Source organism: Phalacrocorax aristotelis, chromosome Z (assembly GCF_949628215.1).
Source record: "Phalacrocorax aristotelis chromosome Z, bGulAri2.1, whole genome shotgun sequence".
In the NCBI taxonomy this organism is placed as follows: domain Eukaryota; kingdom Metazoa; phylum Chordata; class Aves; order Suliformes; family Phalacrocoracidae; genus Phalacrocorax; species Phalacrocorax aristotelis.
Genome location: NC_134311.1, coordinates 27,286,279 through 27,312,190, shown reverse-complemented (window position 1 = coordinate 27,312,190; position 25,912 = coordinate 27,286,279). Strand labels below are relative to the sequence as shown.

The following is a 25,912-nucleotide window of genomic DNA, read 5'->3' as shown; positions in this document are numbered from 1 at the left end:
CAGTGCTGCATGTATTTTTTCAGGCATAGATCAACCTTCAACCTCAATGGAGGCTGGGAAGGAACAACCTACAAGCCAGTTACCTGGTAATAGCCCAATGCTATAGGCTTTCATGTCTTTCCATGGAGCAGCTGATTCTGGATACACCACCGGAGTTTTCTAGTATCTCAGATGCTGTGTTTACAGGTGCAATTAAAGACTTTTGGAAGGGATGATGTAATAACATATAGGGCAAAAACTGAAAATAGGGCCAGATTCTGAACTCATTTGAGTTAATTTTAATGTGGAGCAAATCCATGAATTTAGGCAAAATTAGTTCATGTACAGCTAGTGTAAACTACTCCATAACCAAATGGAAAACAAAGCGCATCAGTGTCAGAATGATCCCCCATATACGTCAACCGTCTCATTAATCAATTCTCAAGGGCAAGGATTAGGACAAATACCATGTATGCTCAGACCTAAATTGTATTCTCTCTGCCTCACTTGGAAGGGCAACCTGTGAAGACGCCCCCAAAAAAGAGGGAACCAAAAGAGGAGAGGCCACCCAATGTCACGATTAAGAGGGAGAATGGTGATAAATAGCCTACCAGATGACTCTGAGAAAAGTGGGAAAGTAGGGAAAAGCCAAGTTATGGCCCCGAATAGGAACCAGAGGCACAAAAGCGCAAGTTGTGCTAGGGGTGTAGGGGGCATGAATGATCCTGAAGCTAGTAGCGTAGTATATTATATGCAGCGGGTTGTGGGTTTCTTGTGAGAAGTCTGACTAATAGATAACCTAATACTTCAGAAACTGGTACTTCAAGAAAAGAGTTGAGGGTTATGTCCAGCTACTATTCAGAATATGTTTTCAAGCGCTGCCATACTTCTAAGTAAATTTAATGTACAGGTCCTATCATAGGATTGTTTGGGTCGGAGATTAAAGGAATCTGCTCGTCAAGCATTACATGATCTGTGGATTGGTATGACAGAACTGAAATCAGTTCATGTACAGCTCCTGTAAGCAGAGCCTGAGTTTGCTCCAATCTGCCACATGCCTCAGTCCATCCCCCTCAGCCTTCCTCTCCAATGCTCAGGCAGCATGCTAGCCCCATGTGCTGGCCACAGAGAGACGGTTGCTGTGTGTGGGCTCATGCTCCATGGTGCCTCGTTTGCTCTGCAGCTTTGCAGAGGTTGGAATCACTGGCTCAGATGCCTACACCAGACATAGGTTCCTACCAGCCGTTGCCATCAGAAGACATGGTAGCAATAAGGCTATACTCAAAAATGATGGGTTCATATATCCTCTACCTGCATCTGTGATGCACTAAACATGTCAGTACGAATCCTGATGGGGAATGGGAACTCACAGGGGTAGGGTGCAGCTGCAGAAGCAAGGGAAGACAGCAAAGGCTTCCCTTTTGTAGACAGGGCAGAGAAGAGGTGGTGAAGCTGGGTATGAAATGTAGGGGCAGAGAATGGAAGGGAAGAGGCGGACAGCTGTTAAAGTGGCTTGAATTAGTGTGGAGAGCTTTCATGGAACAGGCCAAAGGGAGAAAGGGAAATCTCTCCTCCTATTTTTAGCCAAGCTCCACTTCCCTGCCCACAGGGGTCAGGCAGTAATGGAAGCCACCCTCTGAGCAGCCATGGAGCAGGACCAGGGCTGTGCTTTGCCTGCAGGTATGACTGATTTCTGAGCACTGTGTGGTGGCACATGCTGCAGTGCAGACCTCCTCTGAGCTGAAGTTCAGGAAAATTAAAATGCTAAGGGACATGGCCATGGATGGGCACATGCATGCTGCTGGCCATCCCAGGGCACGGGAGGCATCAGGGGCTGCAAATGGCCCTCCCCTCTCGATTGCTGGGAGATGGCAGCTATGCCTGGGCAGAGATGTGTCCCATCCTGCAGGTGAGCTCCCCATCAAACCTTGCACAGAGCAGCCAGTCTCCATTTCAGCACTCGGTGAGTTCCCTGTGCCTGTGAGCTTGCATGGCACATCATTTTGGGTATCTTTGGTAAATTGTCAGCTATCTAGGGAGATTATCTTCCTGATTTATCAGCAAGCACCTTATGCTTTTCCAGAGGGCAATTCAGTGCACTAGATTAGGTTCCTGCCTTGCTTTGTGCTTTGAAAGAGCCTTTGTCTCTGTCTAATGACTGCGGCGTACCTGCTTCCAACTCTCATGCTTCAGTTAGGTGATGCTGTATATATACCACTGATTTCCCCTGGTCCATGTCCAGGAATTAACCCCTGTATTCCTGGCCTTGTGGGAAAGCATTGTCTCAGAAATGCAGATCAAGGGTGTCTCTAGCTGAGCAGATAGGGCGGGAGATGCTGTGTAAACCTGAGGGTCATAAAGAAGGAGAGAGGGTCAGGGCGGTGCTGACATGCATGTTAGTCATGCTTACAAAGACCTGCCTGGGTTTCTTTCTCTACAGGAAAATGTGGGTGATGTATTCTCAGGATCCATTTTCTTTAGTGGTTGTTTTGGGGGAAGTAAAAAAATCACTTCATTGTGCAGATTTTTTTTTAACTAACATGTTTATTTTCACGATAACCTTTTTTTCTGCCATCACAACACTGAAGATGGTGTTTGAAGAAGAAATGGATGAACTGACATCACCTTTTTGTCCTCCAAGGGTCTGTGAAGAGAAGAGATGAAATGTAGCAGTTAATTCACCAGTGCCAGGATAGTATCTTTTATGCAGAACATTGCCATCAGATATAGATTTCGTTTTTGTGATTTTAAATTATTATCCACAAGGGTTGGGTGCAAGGGCATGACAAAGGATGGGGATCTTGTATCTGTCCATTGAGATAATCCCTTGCAGCTCAGCTTGTGGCTGGTGAAAAGCTGGGCTTTGCTGGGGTTGTGTGGTTTGCCAAATACAGGCAACTGCATGGCTTGTCGCACTGTTGCTGGTGGTGCCCTAGGAAGAGGCAGAGCTGATTCACACCCTACAGATTAAGAACGTCGTGAGTGTGGTGGGTATAACCTAAAGGGACAGACCCTAACAAAAAAGGGCCCTATCAGCATGACAGGGCATCCGTGGCCACAAAATAAGCTATCTTGTCCTGCTCTACTTGCTTCATTTACACTTGTGAGTATGTATGAGTTACAGTGAGGAGAACAAATTCTCTGGGAAGAATCTGGCTGAAGGGAAGCCGAATGAGCTGGTGCTGAGTTACAGGCAGCAGCAGCGATCCTCTGGAGAACTTTCTTCCCTTCCACTTCTGTGTGGAAGTGGGAAGCTCTGGCAAAGATTAGCATTTAAGTCTGCCTGGTCTGGAAATGGTTTGGGTACTTCAAAGATATTGTGTGCCAGTGTCTTTGGGTCTTCAGTTTGTCTAAGTGTCTCAGATTAGTGTGGTGAGGAACTGGGGACAGTGGAAGCACTCAGTGCTAGTTTCTCTCTGACATGTAGGAGGCAGCAATGCCTCCTCAAACACATTTGACTGTGACAGAGGTCTGGTGACTCCTTTCCTGCCCCAGGTGCCCTGCGGAAGCAAGGTATTGATGGCAGAGTGCTTTCCACCATTAATTACCTTGGTCTGGAGTGGCTGATGAATGTTGTCATCAGCATGTGTTAAGCTCCATGCGCAGTCTCATCCTTCGGTTTCTCTCAGCTCCTCATGTCCTTGTCCCAGGACAGAGCATGTGTGAGAACCACATGCTTTTCCCCAGCTCCTGCAGCAGATACCAGCAAGACGGGATGCTGCTAGTGGTATGTTGTCCTCCCCCCCAAAATGGCTGCACAGCTTTCTCTGAGTTTGCTTAGGGCAGGGCTGTGGGTCATTTGAGCAGAGAGTGAGGTCACAAGTCAGGCAGGCAAGATGCAATGAGAAGAGTCACACTTAGGCAATTTCTGGCATGCTTTCTGGGCACTTCTTGGTATGTTTCTCTCAATTCATTTGCACATGGGCCTGGAGTCATGTCTCCCTTCATGATGCTGTTACTGCCCTGCTTGCTGATCTGGATGAAATGTTTGTTAGGAAATGAGGAAAGCTTGGAAGCAAAGAAATTGCCTTTCTGTGCATATGCCCAGTTTTTACAGTGGCTGCTGGAAAAGGCAATTCAGACAGGCTTTGGTTTTGAATAACTCTGTTGGATTGGATTTGGGCAATTTAGCCCAGTTGCTGCTCTGAGTCTTTCAGCTGTGGAATGCACTGCCAGATCCTGAACCGGACCTGAGTGTAGTGGGCAGAGGGCTCCTGCTGAGCTCAGAGCTGCTGACTGCCTGCTGGCCCCAGAGGAGAAAGGGTAGCACCCCATGCTCCCTGCTGAGCTTGACTGAAGTGTAAGCTTGCTGTAGCTGCTGCCTTTTATTGCTGAGAGACACCACTAGGCTTCAGGCATTATCTCATGGCTCAGGACCTGCTGGGACCTGGCTCTCCCTTCCCTTCTGCACAGAGACAAACCAGCCAGCTCCATCTGGAGCACTGAGCAGGAGCTCAGTGGGTGTTATGACCAACAGTTAATAAATAGGCAGAAGCTGGGCACACAGCATACTGCTGCACCCTGCCTCTGCTCTGAGGTCGAGGCTCTGTGCTCCAGTGCAGTCCCAAGGTGGGGGCTGGTGTCATTCTTCTCCAGGGTAAGTTGCTGCAAAAGAAGAACCACAGGTGCTCCTACCACAGGTTTTCACTAAAGGAAAACAGATGCTCAAGTATCAGTCACTCAGCATCTCTGTCACTTGCTCAGAAAAATGTGTTGAGTGAGAGGTCATACTGCTCTGGTCCTTATCCACCCTCAGGCTGATCTTGGGGACTCCAAGGAAGTTCAGTTCTCCTGGAAGGGAGCCAGGAAATTATTTTTTACCGGGAAAGCCAGGATTTGAGGGTAAGCAGTATGCCTCCTGTTGAACGACTGGATATACACTTATCTACCTTCAGGAAAGGGCTATGGGTGGCCCCAGGGGCAATAGAAGAGTGTGAAGGAGTTTTTGGAGCTGGCTGGTACAATTATTTTAATATTGCTGAGATTTTAGTATACATGTGATGTGTTAGGACACTGAGAGCCTTGGGAGACATCTTTTTATTATTGTTTAAGATGACATGATGAAACCCTGTTGATACCTGATCTCAGCTAGATCTGATACAGTGGCTGGCTGTACCTGCTGTTCTAGTCCTGAAGCTTGTTCTATTATGCAGTTTTTGCAGATAAGATCTGTGGTGTGATTTGAATGTGAGGTATTGGAGGTACAGAAAAACACTGAGTTTTCCAGGAAGCTGAAATGTACATGAGCAAGACTTCAGTGATGCAGTGTGTCTGAGTCTTGGCTCATTTGGAAATCCAACAGATGAAACCATCTTCTTCAAATTTTGCTGGCAGAGAAATCACAGATAATTCTGGAGCACTTTCTCTTTTCTGGCGGTACTTCATAATTCCAGCCAATTTGTCCTTTCCTCTGCTGGTTGATGCCTGCGGCTCCCCAGAGCCTATTTCAGCCTGAGTCCTCACAGGCCGCACATGGGTCATGGTGGTTCACAAGAAGACATTTAGCTGTTTGGCTTCATCTCAAACACTAATTCACTATGCACATTTTGAGGTGCATGGCAGCAAATACCTCAGGCAAGCAAGGAGGGTAACTAAGAGGCAAGGATGGGCTGTGGTTACACCCTGGAAACACTGCTATGTTATGTAAGGATGGAGGACCTGGGCTTGATGTAAGCGTTTGATAGTAGCCTTGAACACATCCCTGCTTCTCCCAGCAGGCTCAGACTAAGCTGCTGACATGCACAACAGCTTCAGTTCAGTACAGCTTAATGGCCATGGGCTTAATGCTCTTTTGCTTATGCCAAACCTAGGCAATACCCTTGTTTTTGAAATGTATCAGGGCTAACTCAAACAAAATCAGAAGGAGAGGAGGCAAGAGGAATTGCTGATAGCAGGTACTGTTCAGTTCAAGCAGATGAGAGCGTTTTATTATCCCTTGCAGTATCCAGGGGAACCTCAGGCGCTCCCTAGCAACAATGCAGCAGGAAAAGGAAGTGCCTTAGTTCCTGGAGCAAGCGAATTTGTGCAGGGCTATTGGCCCATGGGTGCTATCTGTCCTGGTTGTAATGGAATGGAGAGATGCCACCCCCTTCCACAGTAGTGCCAGGCAGCAACAATGGCAAAGGCTGCAATTTCTGGAACGGAGAAAGTGGAAAAAGAGTAGTCATGGTCTGAAGGACCATGTGGTTGCTCCAAGAGGAAATTCTTCTCTAGTCATTAGCTGACATGCACGGCTATTCTTTATATCTTATAGAGTAAAGCTGTTGTGACATCTCCATTCCCCCTGCTCTCATAAAAATTCCACCTTTTCAAGTTCCTTTCCTCCTTTTCTATCTCCATTTAATCATTCCTTCATGCAAATCTGATGTTTCCTTTTTTCTGAAGAAGGCATACCTGTTCTTGCTATTGCTTCTCTTACTGCTCTTCTATAAGTGGATCATTATGAGAAAATGGGAAATTGTACCCTCTCTGTTCCCTCAGGGTTGTCTTTATAAAGAATCCCAAATTTCCACAATGGCAAAGCTTTCAAAACCAAAATGCAGTCCTCTGCAACAAGCAGATGCTAAGATCCTTTGGGAACTGAAAGACCATTGACACTGGAGACAAGCAGCTCCATGTGTAAATGTCACCTTACAAGGCTGATTTTAGATTTTTAATTTTAAAATTATGCTTAGGTACATCCTCCCTTTATTATATAGGCCATCAGTGCATCTTTAATTTCTGCATCTGTGACATGTTCACCTGATGCTGTTCCCCTGAAAGGCACCATGGCAGGGTGCACTTTGCATGAGTTCAACTTCAGATGAAGGCATTATCTGAGAGTTGGTTGTGCCCCTCCAGTTCTTCCAGTGCTGTGCTTTGGTTTACTTGGCTGGACTGGCACATAAACATCTGCAATCAAAACTGAGTGTTAACAAAAAATATATCTCTTTCCTCATAAAATCTTGAAAAAACACCATGTTGCGCTGTTACCTCCACATGTAAGCTCTGTTCTTGGCAGGCACGGGCGTGTCTTCTTCCAGAAATGGGATTGCTGGGAAAGGGTTCATGGCTGGTCCCAGGTGTCCATGGGACTGGTAGCTTCTTTCTATTGCTCACCAGGGTGTAACTTCCAGGCATCCTGTTCAGGTAAGAGCTGCAGACAGCTGGAACAGTTTGCCTTCCTGCTTGGAGAATGTATGAGACATTTAGTCCAAACTATTAGGTTTTTCCCTAGATTGTTCTGATGACTGGAAAGGGATGGAGCACTCCCTTCCCCCATGGGATGCATTGCCTTCCCCTGTTTGGCATGAAGAGTTTTCCTGACTAAAGGAGGCATAGCCACAGCTGGGTAATTTTGCTGTTCTGTAGAGCACTCTGACTAAAGGGGAATAAAATTTGATTTACCACTGATGCACATTGCACTGCAGACACCTTCTCATGGTACTAGTATCTCTCCTTTATTCAACTCTGCTTGGATATCTGTGTACTATGCAACTTTCCACATCTTCAGGGTAAAATTTTGCCAGCTTCATGGGCATCCAGCATCCCCTGTGCTTGGTCATTTGGGGATGAATACATGCCCCCCCCCAGTTCAGTGCTATTGCAGCATTTGCAGCCATGATGAGCTGAGCAGAACTTGGGTTGATGATTCATTACTGGAAGAGTGTTAGGCATACAAATGAGAGGATACAATCAGCAGTGGAGCTTGTTTTGTGTATTTCTGCTCTACTTTGCTTCACCAGCAAGAACATTTCTAAGACCAGCCTGCAACACTCTGCAGCCCTGACGGCCTGCTCTTGGGCAATGTAGCACTGTAGGGACGCCTCTGACATACACAGGCAGTGAAAGGAATCTTATACTTACTGAATGTGAAGTGCTGCTTGCATGCACCTATGCTAAGCACCTGCTCTCGTGGTGGCCACTATTAGTGCTTTTTATGAGCCAGGCAAGTGAGGAGTTCAAACAAACACCAGAAAAAAAGAAAAAAAAGGACATATGTAGCTTACTGCCCTCCTCATATAAATCAGTGTGCTGTGATGAACCCTTATTATTTGTGTGCTTTTAGCTACTGGTAGATGGCCACAACCCAGATTAGATGCTCTGTGCCAGAACATCTGATTGTCAATAAGAGGCAGCTTGACTCAGCTGAAGCAAAAGCTTTTTCTGCATATGACAGAAGAGTGTTGCTAAAGTTGGCTGACTCCCGGACTGTGTAGGATATATTCCAACTGGAATATTTTGGGTGGGTTTTTTTTTACTTTTTTTTTAATTCTAAACATCTTCCAGATTTTTTTTTTTTTTTTTTTTTTTTTTAGAAATGCATTCAGGTTTTCCTATAAGGCATTTGGCAAATCTGACAGTCAGAACTTTACATGCTCTGTTCTCCTTCTGGTGAAAATAGGCGGTATTTGGTCATATTTCCATTGACTGCAGTGGTCTTATTTCCATTTGTCCTCACCAGAAAGGTCAGAACCAGGACTGACATTTATCCGTCGGTGGCAGAAAGGTCAGTGCTGGCTGAAAGGTGGAGGTGGAAGGGAACAGCCTCAGTGAAGAACACAAAAGAATCAAGGTACCAGCCCTGCTGTGAGAAGTCTCGTGTTAGTGCTGAAGTGGCCAGCAGAAATCGGTGTTTCACTGAAACCATCAAGTGGCAGTGTGGTAGACCAGCAACACACCCATTTTCACTGCAGTTGCTCACGCAAGGATTTATTGAACTCCTTAGGGAAGCAGCCGAACTGGGTTATTTTGCTGCCTCCCAGGTGCTGAAATAGCCTATTGTCTCTTTGCATTAATTATTTGTGTTGAGGTTCTAGTGGTATTTCTAAGTTGAAGTGGGTAAATGTTTGTTCTGGAGATCCACTTTGATGCCCATCTCCTCTGAATAATACAGTTATTCATAGAAGTGATGAAATTTAGCATGCAATAGCTCAGGAAACTTGCTCTTTCCTATTTGGAGCCCTAATTAGAGCAATTAATCACTTCTGTTTCTGCCATCTAAGCTTCCAGGCTAGAATATATTGTCCTGTCTTGTCAGAGCAGAAATGTAAAAATGGTTTCCCTTTACCTGACACTTTGCCAGTAGAGCCTTTATCAGAGTCTGCCTCCTACCAGCTTCCATCTTGCCTGAGAGCTGAAGCTGAAAATGTAAAGAACAAATTGACATGACTGTTTTGAAAGAAAGAAGAGGTGTGAAATTTTAAGCGATCAGCTTCTACTCTGTTTGTGTCGGGTTTATTTGGATTTTGCCACTTGAACTACCTTTCTTGGGAAGTTCTTGTGGGTTTCCATTTTGCTGTGTAATAAGTTGACCATTTTTTTTCTGAAAATGCCTGGACATTTCCACTATAAAGAGGCATTTTCTTTCCACCTGATGCAATTAAAGCTTCTACCCACAAGGTCCCCACCTATTGAAGTTCTCCTGGTATGTGCCCAGGGCAGGGTGGGGATGAGGTTGCCTCTTTAGTGTTTTAACTCCATCTCTGCCCCTTGGCTGGTCCATCAGTGTTTACGCACGATTGTCACTCCATGCCCCCCTCCACTTCCTCATGTATGAGTGTGCATCCGCTGATGCTGAGGCTGGGGCTCACAGCACAACACCATGGCCCTCTCTGTCTCAAACTATTCAGCTCTGCAAGTTAGGGACATCAGTGCTTTATTTTCTTTTCTGTGTGGTCTTGCAACACTGATAACTTGTTCAGGGAAGAAAGGTATTTCTTGTGGCACCTGACCTCCTGGTGTGCTGCACCGCATGGTGTGCTGAGGCCCTGTGCTATTGAATATCTCACTGGTCTTTAGGATAAGGCAAGCAGCTGAAGATCACAACTGTCACCTCTTGCCTCTCTTCCATGTGAGACCTGTGCAGAAGTGCGGTCATACCTTACTGTCCACAGACCTGCAGGTTTCACTGCAGCCTCCCATGGACTGTGACTAGGGACAAGTCAGGTGTGTCTCCATGCTGGAAGTGCCTGCACTTCTGCTGAGATTTGGTGGCTGAGTGGGGTGCTCTCCTGCTTCACTGCTGTGCCAAATAGAATGGGCGAGCTTGCTTCACCAGTGGCAGTGACCTGGCTGATGAAGATGGACATCTGTCCACAGCCAGCTTACACATTTTAGCTGTGCACACACAAGACTGAAAACTCCCAATATGTAGCTATGAACACAGGAGGTACTGGACTGAAAGTCTAGTCTAGTCATGTATAAAACAGTTTTTGACTAGTCATCTGGAGATTTCAAGCATTTCCAGCTGCATGTGTAAGGCAAATCGAAATTCCTGTTATTGTTAGCCTTTGCTGCATGTTATGAACAGTGTGACAGCAGAATTGTGAAATATCCAATTTCGTTTAATGTAAATACCTTCTGCTGCTTCCTTATCAGTCAGCTTCAAAACCTCTTACAATGAAGCAATTCTCTGGATCTGAGATGTTAACGTTAATGTTTGTCTTTTTGCTGCCCTTGATGAAAAATTAATGAACTATGAATGAATGAACAGTTCTGCTCTGTTTATGCTTTTTTCTTTTCATGCTTGGATGCTGAGATGCATTTACTGAAATGGGGCCAGGGTTGCTTTTAGAGTTTTGAGATAAATCGGTCCAGGGAAACTTCCAACAGGAACCCTCATTCTTAGGGCTCTGGATCTTGCAGACCTTAAGCAGATATGAACTGCCACAACCTTCTTCAAAGGACAGCCCAGACCATCATACAGCTTTGGTGATGTGCCAAACAGGACACAGGCAAAGGTTTTTCATGTATTGTTGCTCATGTTTATTTATTGCCTCACTAGCTGATTGAATAATTCAGTACACTGTTGGCAGACTCTCCCCCTTAGCACAGAGGCAGTAGAGAGCATGCACTTTGCCATCCTGAGCCTGTGTGCATGCTTTTCTTTTGGAAAAGTTGCTAGGGGGAACAGAGGTTGAAAACTGAACCCAAGACCTCTGTTGTGAAGGCCTGCAATTTGATCACTTTGATTTTGTTCAGGGGAGAGAACAAAGACAGTCCTCTCCCCATTCCACTTGACTTGGGCATTCTGCTTTTGTGACCGTGATCCAGAAGCAACTCCCCACATGCAGCCTAGGCCCCTCTGCACCCAAGACCACTATGTAACAAGTCTGGAGCCTTGGCATTGTAACAGCAACCTGCCTTCCTCATCCTGTAACACCGGACAGCATTTCACCTGGGCTGCAGCATATCCTGCCTTACCTTCTCTCTCAACACAGGCACAGAACTGTGCCACAACACACCCATTTTCAAGGGTCCAGAAGCTCCCAGCACATATCCGGGTAGGTTCTGGCTTAGTGGTGTCACAACAGACAGCTGCTTGTTCCCACTGGCAAGACAAGACAGTGTGCGGTCCACTGCATATGGGAACATGAAGCGCAATGCACTAAACAATGGTACAGGTAAGCCTGGATGATGATGGTGCCTTTCAATATTTTCTGGTAGCTCTCCAAGGACTTTACTGAAAAGGAAGTCTCTCTGCCAGCCAAATGCGCTTCTGTGCAGCTATCTGCTCCCAATTTGTTGAGAAAAGCACCCTTCTGTTCCATTCAGCATAACAACCCATATTTCTTAGCAACAGTTTCACAAAAAGCACTATCTGAATTTCTTTCCTTTTGATTTAGAGTGAGGGACGAGTCAGAAAGGAGTACGTGATTTTCTCAATCTCCCAGTCTTATTTTGGTGGTTGTAATTTTTTCAGTTAGTAATAATTTTGACTGCTCAGGTCAGGAGGTACTGCTACTGGAATTAACACAGCTCTTCATTATACCACAAAGAAATCTGGACGGATTGTGAGTTTTCAACATTTGCATTTCTGTTTCCACTGTCCTCCCAGGAGCCTAATTTACATGATCTGCAGACACTGGTAGCTTCTGGGTCATTCAGGAAGAGGCAGATATTTCAAAATGCAACAAAGAAATTTCTCAGTGGCTTTCTCCTTTTCAATGCAAGCATGAACTTCTTGTGGTAGGACTTTTGATGTTTCTAGGAGCCATTTAGCCTAGAGCTAGCAAGATGAGGCTCTGCTCAGATCCATCACTGACAATCCCTTGTGAATATCTTCATGAGGGCATTTGTTTTCATCATGAATGCAGTAATTCATACACTTTGAGACTCCATGTATCTTATCCAAAACCCATGACTGCCTGGTTGCCTGGGACTGGATGTTATCATCTGGAGCTTTCCTTTCTGTAGCACAGCTTTGTGCTGTTACCTCCTTAATTTGTAAGGAAATGCCAAAATTTGGATGTTGGTATATAAGGCCCCATCTGCACCATGTGTCAAATTCCTTATATGACCTCTGCAGGAACTGGTGGCACTCAGTAATTTGTAGGACAGCTCTACTCAATCTCCCTAAATTTAATAATTTAAATGCCTGGAGATTTCACAGAGTATTTTAGGGAGATGAGCTTTCATTTAAAATGTAGAACCTGGGAGAAAGAAGCAAATTCTGAACGAACTTTCTCTAAACCCAAGTATTAGATTTCCAAAAATATATCCCTGGAAAATAATCCTTTTAGATATTATAGGTATTCTTCCATCCCCAAATCCAGTGTCTTAATATAAAACCAATATATAAAGTGAATGCTTTGGAACGTTTAGTCCTCTGAACCCTTGATAACCTTTCTCTCCTCCCACATTTCACTTTATCCTCTGCTAACAATGGCTGCAGAGACCAACTGGTGATTGGTCTCCAGCTTGTGGTTTTTAGCAGGTGTTTAATCCCTAGTGCTGTAGTGACACAAATGATTCATTTGCAAAGATCATAGAATGAACTTCTTAACATCCCCATTAGACAGAACCATGCCAGCGGTAGAAATCCAAAAGTGAAACACTGGGAACTTCTGCTAGATTGTATTGCTACTGGGACACATCTACCAGTTTCACTCAGGACATTGAATTTTCTGTGATCTTGTGATGAGTCAGAGCCATTTTGTATGTGTGTCTCACTAGAAGTGCTTCTTTCCATAAAGCTTATGGAGGTCTTCCAGATATCTAAAACTCAACAAGACAAGGAGTAGCAGTCTGCAATGTCAGCTCCACTCCTGCCTCAGGGTAAGCTGACTGAAGTTTAAGGCAGCTGGGTCTGAAGAAGGACTGAAAGAGGACATCAGGATTTTTTCCTCTGTAAAGGAAAATACACTCTTCTTAAAAGAGTCTTGTGGCTTCTTAAATGACTTGGTCTTCAGTCTCAGATTGTTTACGATGACTGGACGTCTTCAGGGTGACACACCCATAAACTTCAGCAGAACTTCACCAAGTGCCTGAACATTGGGTGGAAAGTACATAGCACAGTTGGCTAGTGGAAAGCGAGGCAGTTATTTGAATGGAATTTTGAGAACACCAATTTGTGGATTTCACTCTTAGAAAGCTATGCAGGGGAAGAGTTTCAGAACGGATATTGTAATAGAAAGAACATACAAATCACCTGCACCTAACCTAAACTCTCAGATTTCTTCTAGTTGCTTTTTTTGGGCAGTGCCTCCTTTTGGGCAGGATGTGCAGTACATGTAATTGTTGCAACATATATTTGAAGATTTTCCCCCAGCATTACATTAGCCTGTGGGCTTCCTAGGGACCATCTTTTATCTGCTAAACTGTAATTAGATCAGCTATTACTGATTCTGGAACATATACTAAGCACTAGTCACAAGCCATTAAGTACTGAGAGATAATTAAGAAATTTAAAAACCGGACAGTGACCATGAGGAATTCAATCTTACTCACCCTTACGCATTTTAATTGGAAATATGAGCCTGTATTAAGGAGAGGTAACTTCAGCACACTTAAAGAGTGCCATGATACGAAATTAACAGTTCTAGATTTTTACCAGTGAAATTTATCTAAAATATCAGAACCTCCTGTAACTGAGAAATATTTAACTTATGGAAACAGACTTGACTTCATGGTAAAACCTGAACTTTTATGTCAGGGTTCCACTTGTACAAGTTCTAAGCCCCTGAAAAACATGCTTTCGTAATGAAAGTGGTAATTAAATCCCTAGTTTCAGTTGTAATATTAGACATCCATCTAAGACAATGAAGCATATTAAATGAAGAGCATTAGGCTTTTCTTATAGGATATGCTGTGCTTTAAAACGTATTTTATTGATCCTAAAATTACAAGATCAATTACTGACATTTTCTTGAGGATCAATCTTGGATTAAATGGCAAAATGAAGAAAAGGTTTTCATATGTACTATGTCCAAAAGCAGAAACAGATTGCCGTTCTCATGTGAACATTCAGAAACCTTTTCTGATGATTAAACAGTATGTCTGAAATATATCTAAGTTATACCAGCCACCATAGCACTTTTTGGTGAACCAAAGATATCCTACAGTGAAATCAAACTTTTGAGTAAAATCTGTACTACTTTAATACAATTACCCTCTAACATAATTTTTTCCTGTTTTTAGATTCACGTATATTCTGTCTGTCAATTACAATGCAAAGTATAAGTAACAGATTTAAGCAAGGATGTTGGAGTGTGAAAATAATTCATGTGAATTGCTAATAGGCTGGTGGGAATACATTTTTTCCACATGAAGGCAAATCCTGTCGCATCAAAGACAGCACACTTGATTTTCCACTGTTGCATCCCTTGACTAGCTACTATTACCTGCAAAAGGGACAGGAAAGCTGGGAGCAGCCTGCTACCAAATCAGTACTCCACTGTGACCAAAACAGCAGTATTATGTCTATTCCTCCCTCCCTTTGAACAGACGCGAGTAAAGCTGTGAGCAAATTAAAGCAACAAGCCATGGGGCAAAATGCAGTCTTGTCATTACTTCAGCTAAGCAAAATGGAGATCTGATAGCACATGCACAATGTTTCTCTTCCATTCTCAGTGGTTTTGCTACTTAAGGCAAAAAGCCTTGCAGTTAACATCCTCCAGTGACATGAATCGATCAGGCTTGCATTCACCTCAACAATCATGTGACAGGGAATGGAAGATAGAAGGACAGTATGAGTCCTCTCAGGTAATTAACCTACGCTCCAATGCTTCCCACACCAGCCTATTTTCAATTTCGGCACAGTACAGTTTATACACTCTAACATTATTGCTCAGAAGATAGAGTGATGATTCAGATTTACTAAAAATGGCTTCACAATACTGCAATCATGCTTGTGAAGCTTCATCTTGTATCCTGTACTTATAAGTTTCTTCTCACTGAGAAATAAATACGTGTGGTGTTTTATCAGAAAAGTTAGTCACCAGATACCTGAAACACCTGTATACCATCTTTAAGAAAACATGGCTTGTTTGGTCAATTTGCCTGCCAATTTTTTTCCTCTTTTTAAAAAAACATATATGATACCGTAGGTGACCTCTCTTACTACTGCTGTCCATACAGATAATAAATAACTGAGAAATAATATGCCACTGCTGCATCCTGTCATGCCAGAAGATCAATATTACTTTAAAGATTATTTAGAGTAGGTGTTACATATCATTTGTGCCCAGACCCACTGAAGTCAATGAAATGACGCCTACTGGCTTCTGTGGGATTCCGACTTGGACATTATCTGGCAATCTGTCCACCAATAAATTAAACTATTACAGGGGATAAAAGCCCAAATGAAGAAAAGCAGAAATTTGGGAACTAAAACTGAGCCACAAATAAATATCCTAATTCAATGGCATTCTGAACAGACTTAAATAAAACACAAACACACTTACACACGCATGTACACATACACACACACAAAAAAAAAAGTTATGAATTTAACAATCTTAAAAATTCATAGTTTAAAATTGTTTACATTTAAACAATTGAGTATAATAGGTAGCTTTCTTGACTTTCCATTTATTTCCCTGAGCACTGATCTTTGGAACATCTGGAGTTTCAGAATTGTCTAGTTCGTAATTCCTAAAATAGTTATCTTAAGTAAAATACCATCTTTTTATGTCACAAATCAATTCCTTAAGTAAAACTAAGATATAACTTGCATGAACTATAATGTATATAGCCAATTTTTTTAAAAGCCAACAACTGCTATTACACTTCTGTGTCTGTATTAGGCACCTAGCTGGTCTGTTTTCCAAAATCACCCTGCAGCCTAGCAGTTCCCATTTAATTCTGTACAGGGTACTATGCAGTCTCATAAACTCATCCGATTGGAGACCTACATAAGGATTTGCCTCCTTGCTTTAGTTACTCATTTCGCAAAATTTCAGTTGTATGAGCAATACAGTATGTTCTGGGTTTGGTTCTGTGCCTAAATGAGTATAATAGGTAAAGACTACAGGACTTCCCAGTCATTTCCCCGTAAGGGGTTAAGGAGGTGCATCTGCAGAGAGCCAGCATAAAAGCAATCTTCAGTACTAAAATGGGACTTAGCTAGGGCATATGTTTTAGGCTGGCGTTCCACACAATGAAATCTGCTGGCCAAAAAGAGCTGTAATTTAAATTTCTGCTATTTAGAACTACTTGGCAAATTGGCAACTGCTGCTTTTAACTGTATTCTCTAGATTAGAGCTTTAATTGTGAGCTTCACAGACATCAGTTTGCAATTTTAAGACTTCTAAGGCATTCTGCATTTTAGATTATACAAAGTGTGCAAGTCAAAACACTTTAGAAAACAAAACAGTGCAGAGAGATTTGAGTATTTTTAGGCTAAAATCTTCTCTCTCCAATTCTAAGGCTGTAAATTACGTCAGCCTCTCTGCAGCTAAAAATTCAAAAATAATTTTCCATCAACCACAGAAATGCACTGTAACTTTGCACTCCCTTAAGTCTCTCTCTCTCTCTCTCTCTCTCTCTCTCTGGGTAGCTGATACACTGGCATTATGCAGCAGGCTCCAACCACAGGATTAACAGAAAGGTTATTTTGTAATATTTCATTTCAGTATACCATAACTGGGGGAGGGGGTACTGAACCAAATGCAGTCTGAAGAGTTGCTTTTTGGTTCTTTGTGCAACATGAAATTAACCCTTTATCTGTTCTCAAATGATGTAATAAAATATGCCATACCTGCTTCTCTTTAATTAGCACTTTCTTACACTATCTGGTACTGGCATTCCACAGCAGAATCCAAAAGGAGGATTCAGCAGTTTTTCTCTTTGCAGAAAGCCTTTTTAATACCTCTAAGTTCAGAAAGATTTAACAGCATACAATCCCATTATTTCTTCCCTCCCCCCTTCAGGAATTAAAGTGGCCTCTTTTTTGTGGTTTTTTAACAAAAAAGAAAAATCTTACTTTGTAATAGGAGTATAAATACTGTTTTGAAAACACATTTGGAAGATGTCTTCCAAGATGGTTTATCTTCTTTTTTTTTTCTCCTTTAAAACTGTGACCACCGCACCAGTTAAGGCTGTTTTACAATAGATATATATTTCAAATAAAACTTTAATATTCAAGCTTACCAGATTGATGAATTGTAACAGGTAAAACGGAACTCTTTACAAGGTAAACCATGAAGTTGTACAAAATAGAATTAAACCCTTCACCTGTGTAAAACAAAAAGAAATCCTGCCTTGCATTAAAAACACAGAACCTGTTTACAAAAAGGAATGTGTATGACATTTGGACTTCCTTTTAACTGCCATATCCTAGCAACATCTCAGTTGTTTTAGTAAAGGAACTAATCAATTTTAAACTGCAGTGAATTTACCAAACATTTTCACTATAGACTTCTGAAAGCTTTTACAGTAAGAAGTTATCAACAAAAGCAGGCACGTTAGTGTACAAAAACGTTGTTGATTTTTTTTTCCTGTTTCTTTTTCAAAGTGCAGGTTTTTCTCAATGTGCATCTTACAAGACCAACGAATGTTTTAACTCACTAAATCTTAAAACAACTCAATTCTCCCAAGGAGTAGTGTAAACGTTAAAGATCCCCAATAACACCTCTAGTAAACGTGACACAAATGTCTCTGCGTTGTTTAGAAATTTAGCTCTTTTGAGAGGTAAAGAAGCTTCATGAGACCTTTTCCTTACACTGGCTGGTTATCATAAATGGGTAACTCTGGACTGCTAAAGCTGGAGACTGATGAATCACTTGAAGGGAACTAAACTTGGCTACGAAGGAAAGGCGGCGGGAGGAACCAACCCTTAGGCGTTTCTTGCGCAGCCTTTGGAAATTTCAGCCGCCGGCGGAGGGACGGACAGACGGACGGAGGGTCGGTGTGAGAGAGGGAAGGGAGGGAAGGAAGGGGAAAGCAGGAAAGGAGGTAGGGAGGGAGGGACGAGAAGCTTCCGCAGAGCCAGAGGCACGGCGGCACCCTGCCCGCGGCCGGCGGCTGCGGGGCCATCCCACCGGTGGTCCGAGGGCTGTTCCCGAGCCCCGCGGCCGCCAGGCGCTGCCGGTCCCGCTCCCGCTCCGGCGGCCGGTTCCGCTCCAGCCGCCGGTCCCCGTCCCGCTGTCCCGGCGAGCCGGGGGCCGAGCGGGGAGCCAGGCGCCCCCCCGGCGGTCGGCGCTAGGTCCCGTGAGCGCAGGGCTCCCCGGGGTAGATCTCCTCGTAGGCTGGGGGCTGCTCGCTGGGCAGCGGGTAGCAGTAGGGGTAGGAGGCATTGAGCTCGGGGTCCATTGGCGAGTAGCCGGGCAGCTCGACGGAGGGATGCCCGCCGCAGTGCACCTCCACGCCGGCCTCGTCGAAGACGTGGAAGACGCCCACGTTGATGTAGGAGACGGCCTGGAAGGGGCAATCCCCGGGGCTGAGCTCGGGCTCGCCACCGGAGAAGAGGGAGCCCTGGCTGTGGCGCGGCGCCCGTCGCCCGCCGCCGCCGCCCCGCCGCCGCCGCCGCCTCCCGCCCGCTGCCGCCGCCGCCGCCGGGGCCGCTCGCCTCCGCCGCCGCCGCCGCCCGCGCTGCTGCGAGGCCTTGTAGTTCTTGACGAGGAGCAGGTTGAGCAGGCCCAGGAGGCACTCCAACGCGTTGAAGACGGTGGAGAGCACCAAGCCGCGCTGGTAGTCCCGCAGCTTCTGGCAGCGGAGCGCCGCGGCGGAGCCGTCGGGGGCCGCGGGGCCGCTCCGCGGGCGGGCCGCGCCGCCGGGCTGCAGTAGGCAGTAGTGCGAGTACTTCCTCTCCACCAGCGACACGGTGTCGCCGTCGATGACGGCGCCGGCGAAGGCGCTCAGCACGCCCAGCATGAACACCAGCACCCCCAGCAGCAGGAAGTTCTGCCGCCCCCCGGGCGGCGTCTTCTCCACCGGCCCCGACGGCGCGGCCGCCGCCTCCCCCGCGCCGGGGCCGCCGCCCGCCGGGTCCGGGTCCCCGGCCGGGGCCAGGGCCGAGGCCGGGGCCGGGGCCAGAGCCGGCGCCGCGGGCGCCTCGTCGGGCGGGCGGCAGCAGAGCAGCGCAGCGGCGAGCAGCGAGAGGCCGGCAGCCAGCAGCAGCCCCGAGTAGAAGGCGCCGGCGGCGGTGCCCAGGCGGAAGGGCTCGCCCTTGAGCTCGGAGCCCAGCGAGAAGCACTTGAGGCCCACGGCGGCGGCGCTGAGGGCGCAGGCGAGCAGGAGGCAGCTGGAGAGCGCGGCGCAGGCTCCCCGCACGCTCCACTTCATCCTCCGCGCCGCCGCCGCCGCCGCCGCCCCGCCGCCCGCCTCATCCTCCTCCCGCGGCCCCCCCCGGCCCCGCGGCGGCGGCGGCGCGGCGCGGCGCGGCCATGCGAGCGCGGCGCTCCCCGACGGGGCGGCTGGCCTCCCCTCCGCTCCGCACGGCAGGCAGCCGCCGGCCGCAGTGAGCCGGGCGCGGCGAGCGCACACGCTCCCCCCCCCGCCTCCCGGCCGCCGCCGCCTCCTCGTCCCCGCCCGCCCTCTCTTATCGCGGCGGCTGCGGGGAGGCGATTAATTATGGATGGAAGCCGCGGCGGGCGGGGGGACGGGGGGGCGGCCCGCCGGCCCCCCGCGGTTGGCGGGAGGGACCCCCAACTCGGCCCTCCTTGGCCCTTGGGCGGCGAGGCCGGCCTCGCCGCGCTCCCCCCACCTGGCACGGGGGGCTCGGGGGGCCTCAGGCCGCCCTCCGGCCGGATCCCCGCCGGGGGGCACGGCGAGTGACGCGCAGCTAGGGCAGGTGGCGGCGGGGATTGCACCCCACCCCAACCCCCCGTCCCCGCTTTAAGATGCGGAGGGCCGCCGCGTGTGCCCGAACTCGCGTCCTCACGATCTCTCTTAATTTTATTTATTTAATTTTTTTAACGCTTGCTCTTGCAGGGGGCCGGCGGGCCGCCCTGCCTCCCCGTGACTGCGTCGCCGTGTGTCGGCGGCACTGATGCAGCGGACCGAGCCCTCTGCGCCGTGCTGCCCGGCGCAAACCCTCCGCGCCCGTGGAGGCGGCGGTCCACGCACCCCACTTTGTTTCGTGCTCTGCTGGCGAACCCCGGTGGGATTGCTCCCCGCCGGGCCACGCACGCTGCTCCGTGGGCGGCGGGGCTCGGGAGCCGGCTGCCCGCAGCGACGCCCCCGGGACGCCCCGTCCGGGAGAGCCTGCAGCGCCGGTGGGTGGAAGCCGGCGTTTGGCGGTGCACTGTCACCTACCCCGGCACTGGGTGGCCTGGCGGCCCGCGGGGAGCACCCGGGGTGGCCTCCCAAGGGAGAGGTGGGAACATCAGCCTCGGAGTGGGGGAGTAGAGGGACCATGCCAGGGCCGGCCTGTCCCTTTTCCTTCTGAGAAGCTGGAGCTTCCAGCTCCCCCATTTTCCACTTCTGTGTGCACGCCAGCCTTGCTGGGTATTTTTAGCTGGAGCTGCTGATTAGCATTCAGGGGAGCAAGCGAGCGAGAGAAAGCCGTTTTCCAAGCCGTTTTCTCTTCCGTTTCCAACAGGGCCAATGCACCTGTTGGCGGCTGGAGATGTGTGTGGGGCATGATCTGCTGTTTAGCTTTCTCCAGGGATTCAGCCCTGCTCCCTCTGTCCCGTCAGGGCAGACCCTGTCGGCACCTCCCTGGGCAGCACCAGCACCCACTGCAGTCCCAGGCTGGGCTGGGTAGATGAGCACAGGGCTCTGCTCCAGGAGCAGCTCCTCCCTGAGAAAGGTTTCTGGGCCTGGCATAGGACAGTAGCCCTCCAAGGACCCTTGGTGGGAGGCTGCCCTGCCTGTAGTCTAACCCTCCCCAGTGGCATCTGCCAAAAGTATCAGGGGCTCCAGCAGGACATGGCATCCTGCCACGCAGACAAGGGAATTTTGCCCTCTCCCTCCTGTTCTCAAAGGGCCCATGGAGCACTTTCTGTGAAGAAACAGCAATCCTGGTAGTCCAGGGCTGGCTGCCCTGTACCTGTTGGTGGGTGGCAGTCCTGGCTGTGGCAGTAGGACCAACCTTCTTGTGTTCCTCCACGAGAGGGTGGCCAGGCATGCCACCCACAGCTGTCATCAGCTCTTCCCCTTCCCAGTCTGTCCCTGGCTCCTGAGAATTGGGGTGTGGGGTTCTGCTGGTCTGTGGCCACGTGAAGATTTTGATGTAAGATCTGGGACTTTGGCTCAGCTTGTGCTGAGTGCCTGGACTGCTGGGGAAGATCTTCAGATGTCTTGAGAAGAATCACCTTATGACTCCTGAAAAGTAAATGCATAGAGGACACACAGCATTTTACAAATGACAGCACCCATCTCCTGAGGTTTCTGTTGAACTCCAAACATTCCCTTGGAAAGCACATGTAAACTTTCAATCCAGCTGCCAATCCAGAGGGCCCCAGGAGACGCACTCAGTGCGTGGGTGTAGAGGGAAAGGAGCTGTAGCTAGTGAGAAGTAAACACTTAATGAACAATTATATGTAGAATGGGCAAAGTGCCTTACTCCCTGACACACAACATAAACGTATTTACATGTGAGGGAAATGTGTGATTCGTACCATTTCATTGTTACTGTCAAGAGCTTAATGGGGTTCAGAAAAGTATTAACTATTATGAATAGCGAGAACATTCACTTAACACTAAATAATTACAAAATTAAGAAGGAATCTCAGCCCTTATGCATCAAATTATTTATCAGCCTTTAACTGGCAATGATTAGGGTGGAAAAGCAAACCCTTCCACTGGGGGTAGATTGTTCCTTTACTGTACAAAGTTTCTTGATGTTTCTTTCCTATTTCCTGTTTTGGCAGCTCCCAGAATTGGGCAGCAAGGCTTCTCTGGCATAGTCTTTCACATGTTCGTTCCTACAGCTGTCTCAGCTGTTCAGTCTTCCTCATTGTGAATGTCATCTTCTAAGAAAACGACCCTTCCTTCCCCATGTTTGTGACAGAGGACTGATCTTGGATAGCACCCCTAAAAGCTGTTCATTGTGAGAGGCCAGGCTGACGCACAGGTTTAATAATGTAATTAGTAATTCTGCTACACCTTTTTATTCCTCCTGCGGAGCAACTTGCTCCTGTCAACCTTTTCCAAATCTTACCTGCTTCTCCCTAAAATTACTTTCTGGCTTCCAAGCACCATGTTCAATATGCAAGGCCAGAAGTTTCACTACCAATGTGCTTCCCCATGTGTTATTTATTATTCATAAATCTCCCGTGTTTCAGTGTCAGTCTGAGTTAGCACAGTTTTTCATATGGTTATTTACAGCTTTGCACTGTGGCACATTTTCAGTAAGAGGATACTTTGTAAATACAGATGCAGACATACACACAGAGTAAGGTCTTTAGCATATCCTCCATGTTGAAATTCAACTGTCTTTGGATAAAATGTCTGAAAACACATTAATGAGGTTGTTACATTAATAATAATAAACATAAGCCTCTATAAAATACTCTATCACATTTATTCCTTACATTGAATAATTCATGGATGATTGAATTGGAATTACTGTAAAAAAATGACTGACCTACCAGCCTAAATAAAGGTCACTGGAGAGTTCGCTGGATCCCAAAGAGTACTGTGCATCATCTCAGTCCTAGCTGGTAGCCCCTTCAGATCAAGGTTAGGATGCTTATCAGCACATTCATAGCTGATATGTGTGTGTTTGATTGGTCAGCCAGGTCTGCTTGCTGAAAAAAGAGTACCTGTGTGCAACAAAAGATGACAGAACTGTAAGCCACTTGGCCACATTAGTCCATCACCTAATGGGTTGCTGCAGGCAAGTTGGTCTGTCAGCCTCAGTTAACAGCAAAGCCAAGACCTGATGGAACTGTACTACAGCTGCTGACTATGAAGTATGGCAGGTGCCACATCTTTTGAGTTTCTGGGTGTTAGATTTATCTTCAAGCTTTGTTAGTCAGATCTTCCTTTTTATTTGCCCATATCAAAAATTATCACAGTTGTTTTCAGGGGTTATTTTGGTGAACTTCAGAACAGGCATGCAAGGTTTTGTGGGACAACACCAGCATGGGACATGTGCTCCCAACACTGTCTTCATGACTATACAGTGAGCTTTGTGTGTCTTACAGGGCTAGTAATTTATGGCCAGATCCTGCCTCCAAAGAGGGATAGTGAGCTTTGGTCCAAGGTTTTGTTTAGCTCACAGGGAAGCTGAGGAGCTGGGCTTGCTGGATGCCAGTCATGACCAGCGATGCAGGCTTCCTTTGCTGAGTCTGCACAGAGCTGCAAGTTTGCAGCAAGGTGCAGATCAGGCTCTTAACTTTTTGTGGTGACTCAGTGGCACAAAGGATGACAGAGCTATTAATTATTTGCTCTTCAGGCTGGAAGCTAAACTGTGTGTTTGTAAAATAGATGGAGATCTTCAGCTTATGCCACCAAAGTGCAAAGCATTGCATTATTTTATTGTCTGCCTCTCCTCCCACACTGCATTTATGGTAAGATATATGTGTTGTTATTTCAATGCCAGTTTGATATATGGGTGTCATAGCTTTGACTATTCAGTCATGATGGCTGTGTAACCTCCCATAACTTATCCCGTTGCCTGCTACTGCATTTTTTTCCTGTTTCTGTAAGGGATGTTATGGACTATAAAATCTTTTTACAAAAATTGCTTTACACAAGGTAATTAAGAATACATTATAAATTAGAAATTTGAAACTCTGAATATGGAACCTATCATGTTTCTTTCTGGTCCTTCTTCTCTTCCATTTGCATGGTCCACCAGGATGTTTCTGTGTTCTTGAGGCTTGTTCTCCTCCTACTTTCACAATATTTTACATGGAGGGCTCATCTTTGCAGGGATAGGAAGTACTTTAAGGGAATACATGTTGGGAAAGGCCCTACATCAGGCTACAGGTTTGGAGCTAACTTGTGGCCGGACACTGATGAAGAACCAGCCTCTAGAGGTGCTTCTTCAGTGAGTGACATTTAAAATAGGAAGCAGAGAGAATGGGAAGAAAACGTAAGAAATTAAGATAGAGAAAGCAAACCCTATGCCAGAAACCGGAGGTGCGTAGTTGTCTTGGCAGCTGTTAGCCTTAGGAGTTTTGGATTAAGGGAAGAAGGATTTGAGAAATTGGGTATTGACACAACAACATCATTTGCACTGTAAGATCATGGGATGATTTAGGTTGGAAGGGACCCTGGGAGGTACCTAGTCTGATCTTCTTAAAGCAGGGACGTCTCTGGGGTCAGACTGGGTTGCTCAGGGATTTGTTCAGTCCATGTATCCTGTATCAGCAGCATTTGCCAGTGTTTGGTTAATCTGAGCACTTAAAACTGTTTTTCAGAATTTGTTTGTTTCTTGGCTCTGTTCCCTTGTCCTGGCTTCAGGTGACACTGGGGCATCTGAGAAGACCAGCTCAGGGCCCTGTGAAGAGTCTTTATTACCATTTTAGTTTGAATGCTCCAGGATATGAATGAAAAAGAGTGGTTTCTCTTTGCAGTAGGATTTAATCTTTTCAGTCAAGTGGTAATTATGTGAGGAACATTCTTTGTTTACAGGGCTATAGAATAGAGCATAAGGTATTCTGAGGAGAGGTCAGATGTTTGCTGTGGCATTTGTAAAAGCAGTTATTTGATATTATTTGATAAATTACTTAAACAAGGACATCTTTCCTTTTCTTATTTCACGTAATTGTACAATTATGACCAATTTGCAGAAAATGTACGTGATGCTTTCCTAACTGCTGCCCTAATGGTGGGACCTGGATGGTACTTTATTGCGTCGGTTCTAGGAAACTGTGAAGTTAATGATAAAAGATTGCTGAACACTTTGCCAGCCAAAAGGACTCTCAAAATCCTTTTCTTTGGGCTCGCAGATTATTATGAAGTGCGTTTCAGTTTAGTCTGCATATTTGAAATCAGTGCTGTGTAAAGGCTTAAGGCTGATGCATTTCTTAGCTTCTAGTGGGGCTTTCAGCATAGGACGTGAGCAGTAATCATACACTTGTGCTTTGTCTTCTGCTGAACAATGAACATGCTGCAGAAAGATACCAAGAACTTCAAGAGGTCAGCAGGCCCTGTTCCACATTCAGGGGAAGGGGAGCTAACTTCTTACTTGGGAGAAAGAGGATAGCATAGCTGTGTCTCCTGTTATTTGACATTGTACCCACCATTGAGCTGGGACAAAGAACATGTTTTCATATGAGGGGAGGAAGAATGGTGTCCCAGGTGAGTTGAGACGGGTCAGCCATAATCTTTCTTGTTCAGTTATTGAATGAGGTGTCTTGTCAGTCTCGTGTGCCCAGATCCAAATTTCGGTACTGAACTTGACACAGGGATCTTTAAAACTCCCTACATTGATCCTACTTTGTCTTAGAGGAGCCTATCCTCAGAATATGCCTTACTTCTGAATTTTAAAGTTTTCCACCCACCTAATTTGTATGTTATCCAATGACTGTTTCATGTCAAAGGCATAACCTGCTCTTGAAGGAAGGACTGAAAGTCACCTTCTAGTGAGTGTCCTGCTAAACTGTGATCCCTTTTTGGGTGCTTCTTTTTTAGCCTTGAATTTGCTACAGGAAGAAATTGGAAGGCAGGAATGGAAGGGGAGAGGAGGTCCCAACTCATGCCAGAGTTGTGGTACTGGGAAAGTGTATCTTGAGATACCCTCTGATCCTAATAGTAAGTGAATCATTCCCCTGTCCAGGGCTGGCCTGTAGCAACAAAGATGTGGTGGCTAGGTGTAGCTCACATGCATCATGAC

At 46.4% G+C, this 25,912-nt stretch overlaps 1 protein-coding gene across 1 annotated transcript; it reads right to left on the bottom strand.

Annotated features, from left to right (window-relative positions):
* Positions 1 to 17,296: 17,296 nt before the first annotated feature.
* TMEM271 (transmembrane protein 271) lies at positions 17,297 to 19,640 on the bottom strand. The gene has a single exon (XM_075078785.1). It carries the CDS (start codon positions 19,462 to 19,464, stop codon positions 18,382 to 18,384), a length of 1,083 nt encoding a protein of 360 aa, XP_074934886.1. The 5' UTR covers positions 19,465 to 19,640; the 3' UTR covers positions 17,297 to 18,381.
* Between the last annotated feature and the right edge of the window lie 6,272 nt (positions 19,641 to 25,912).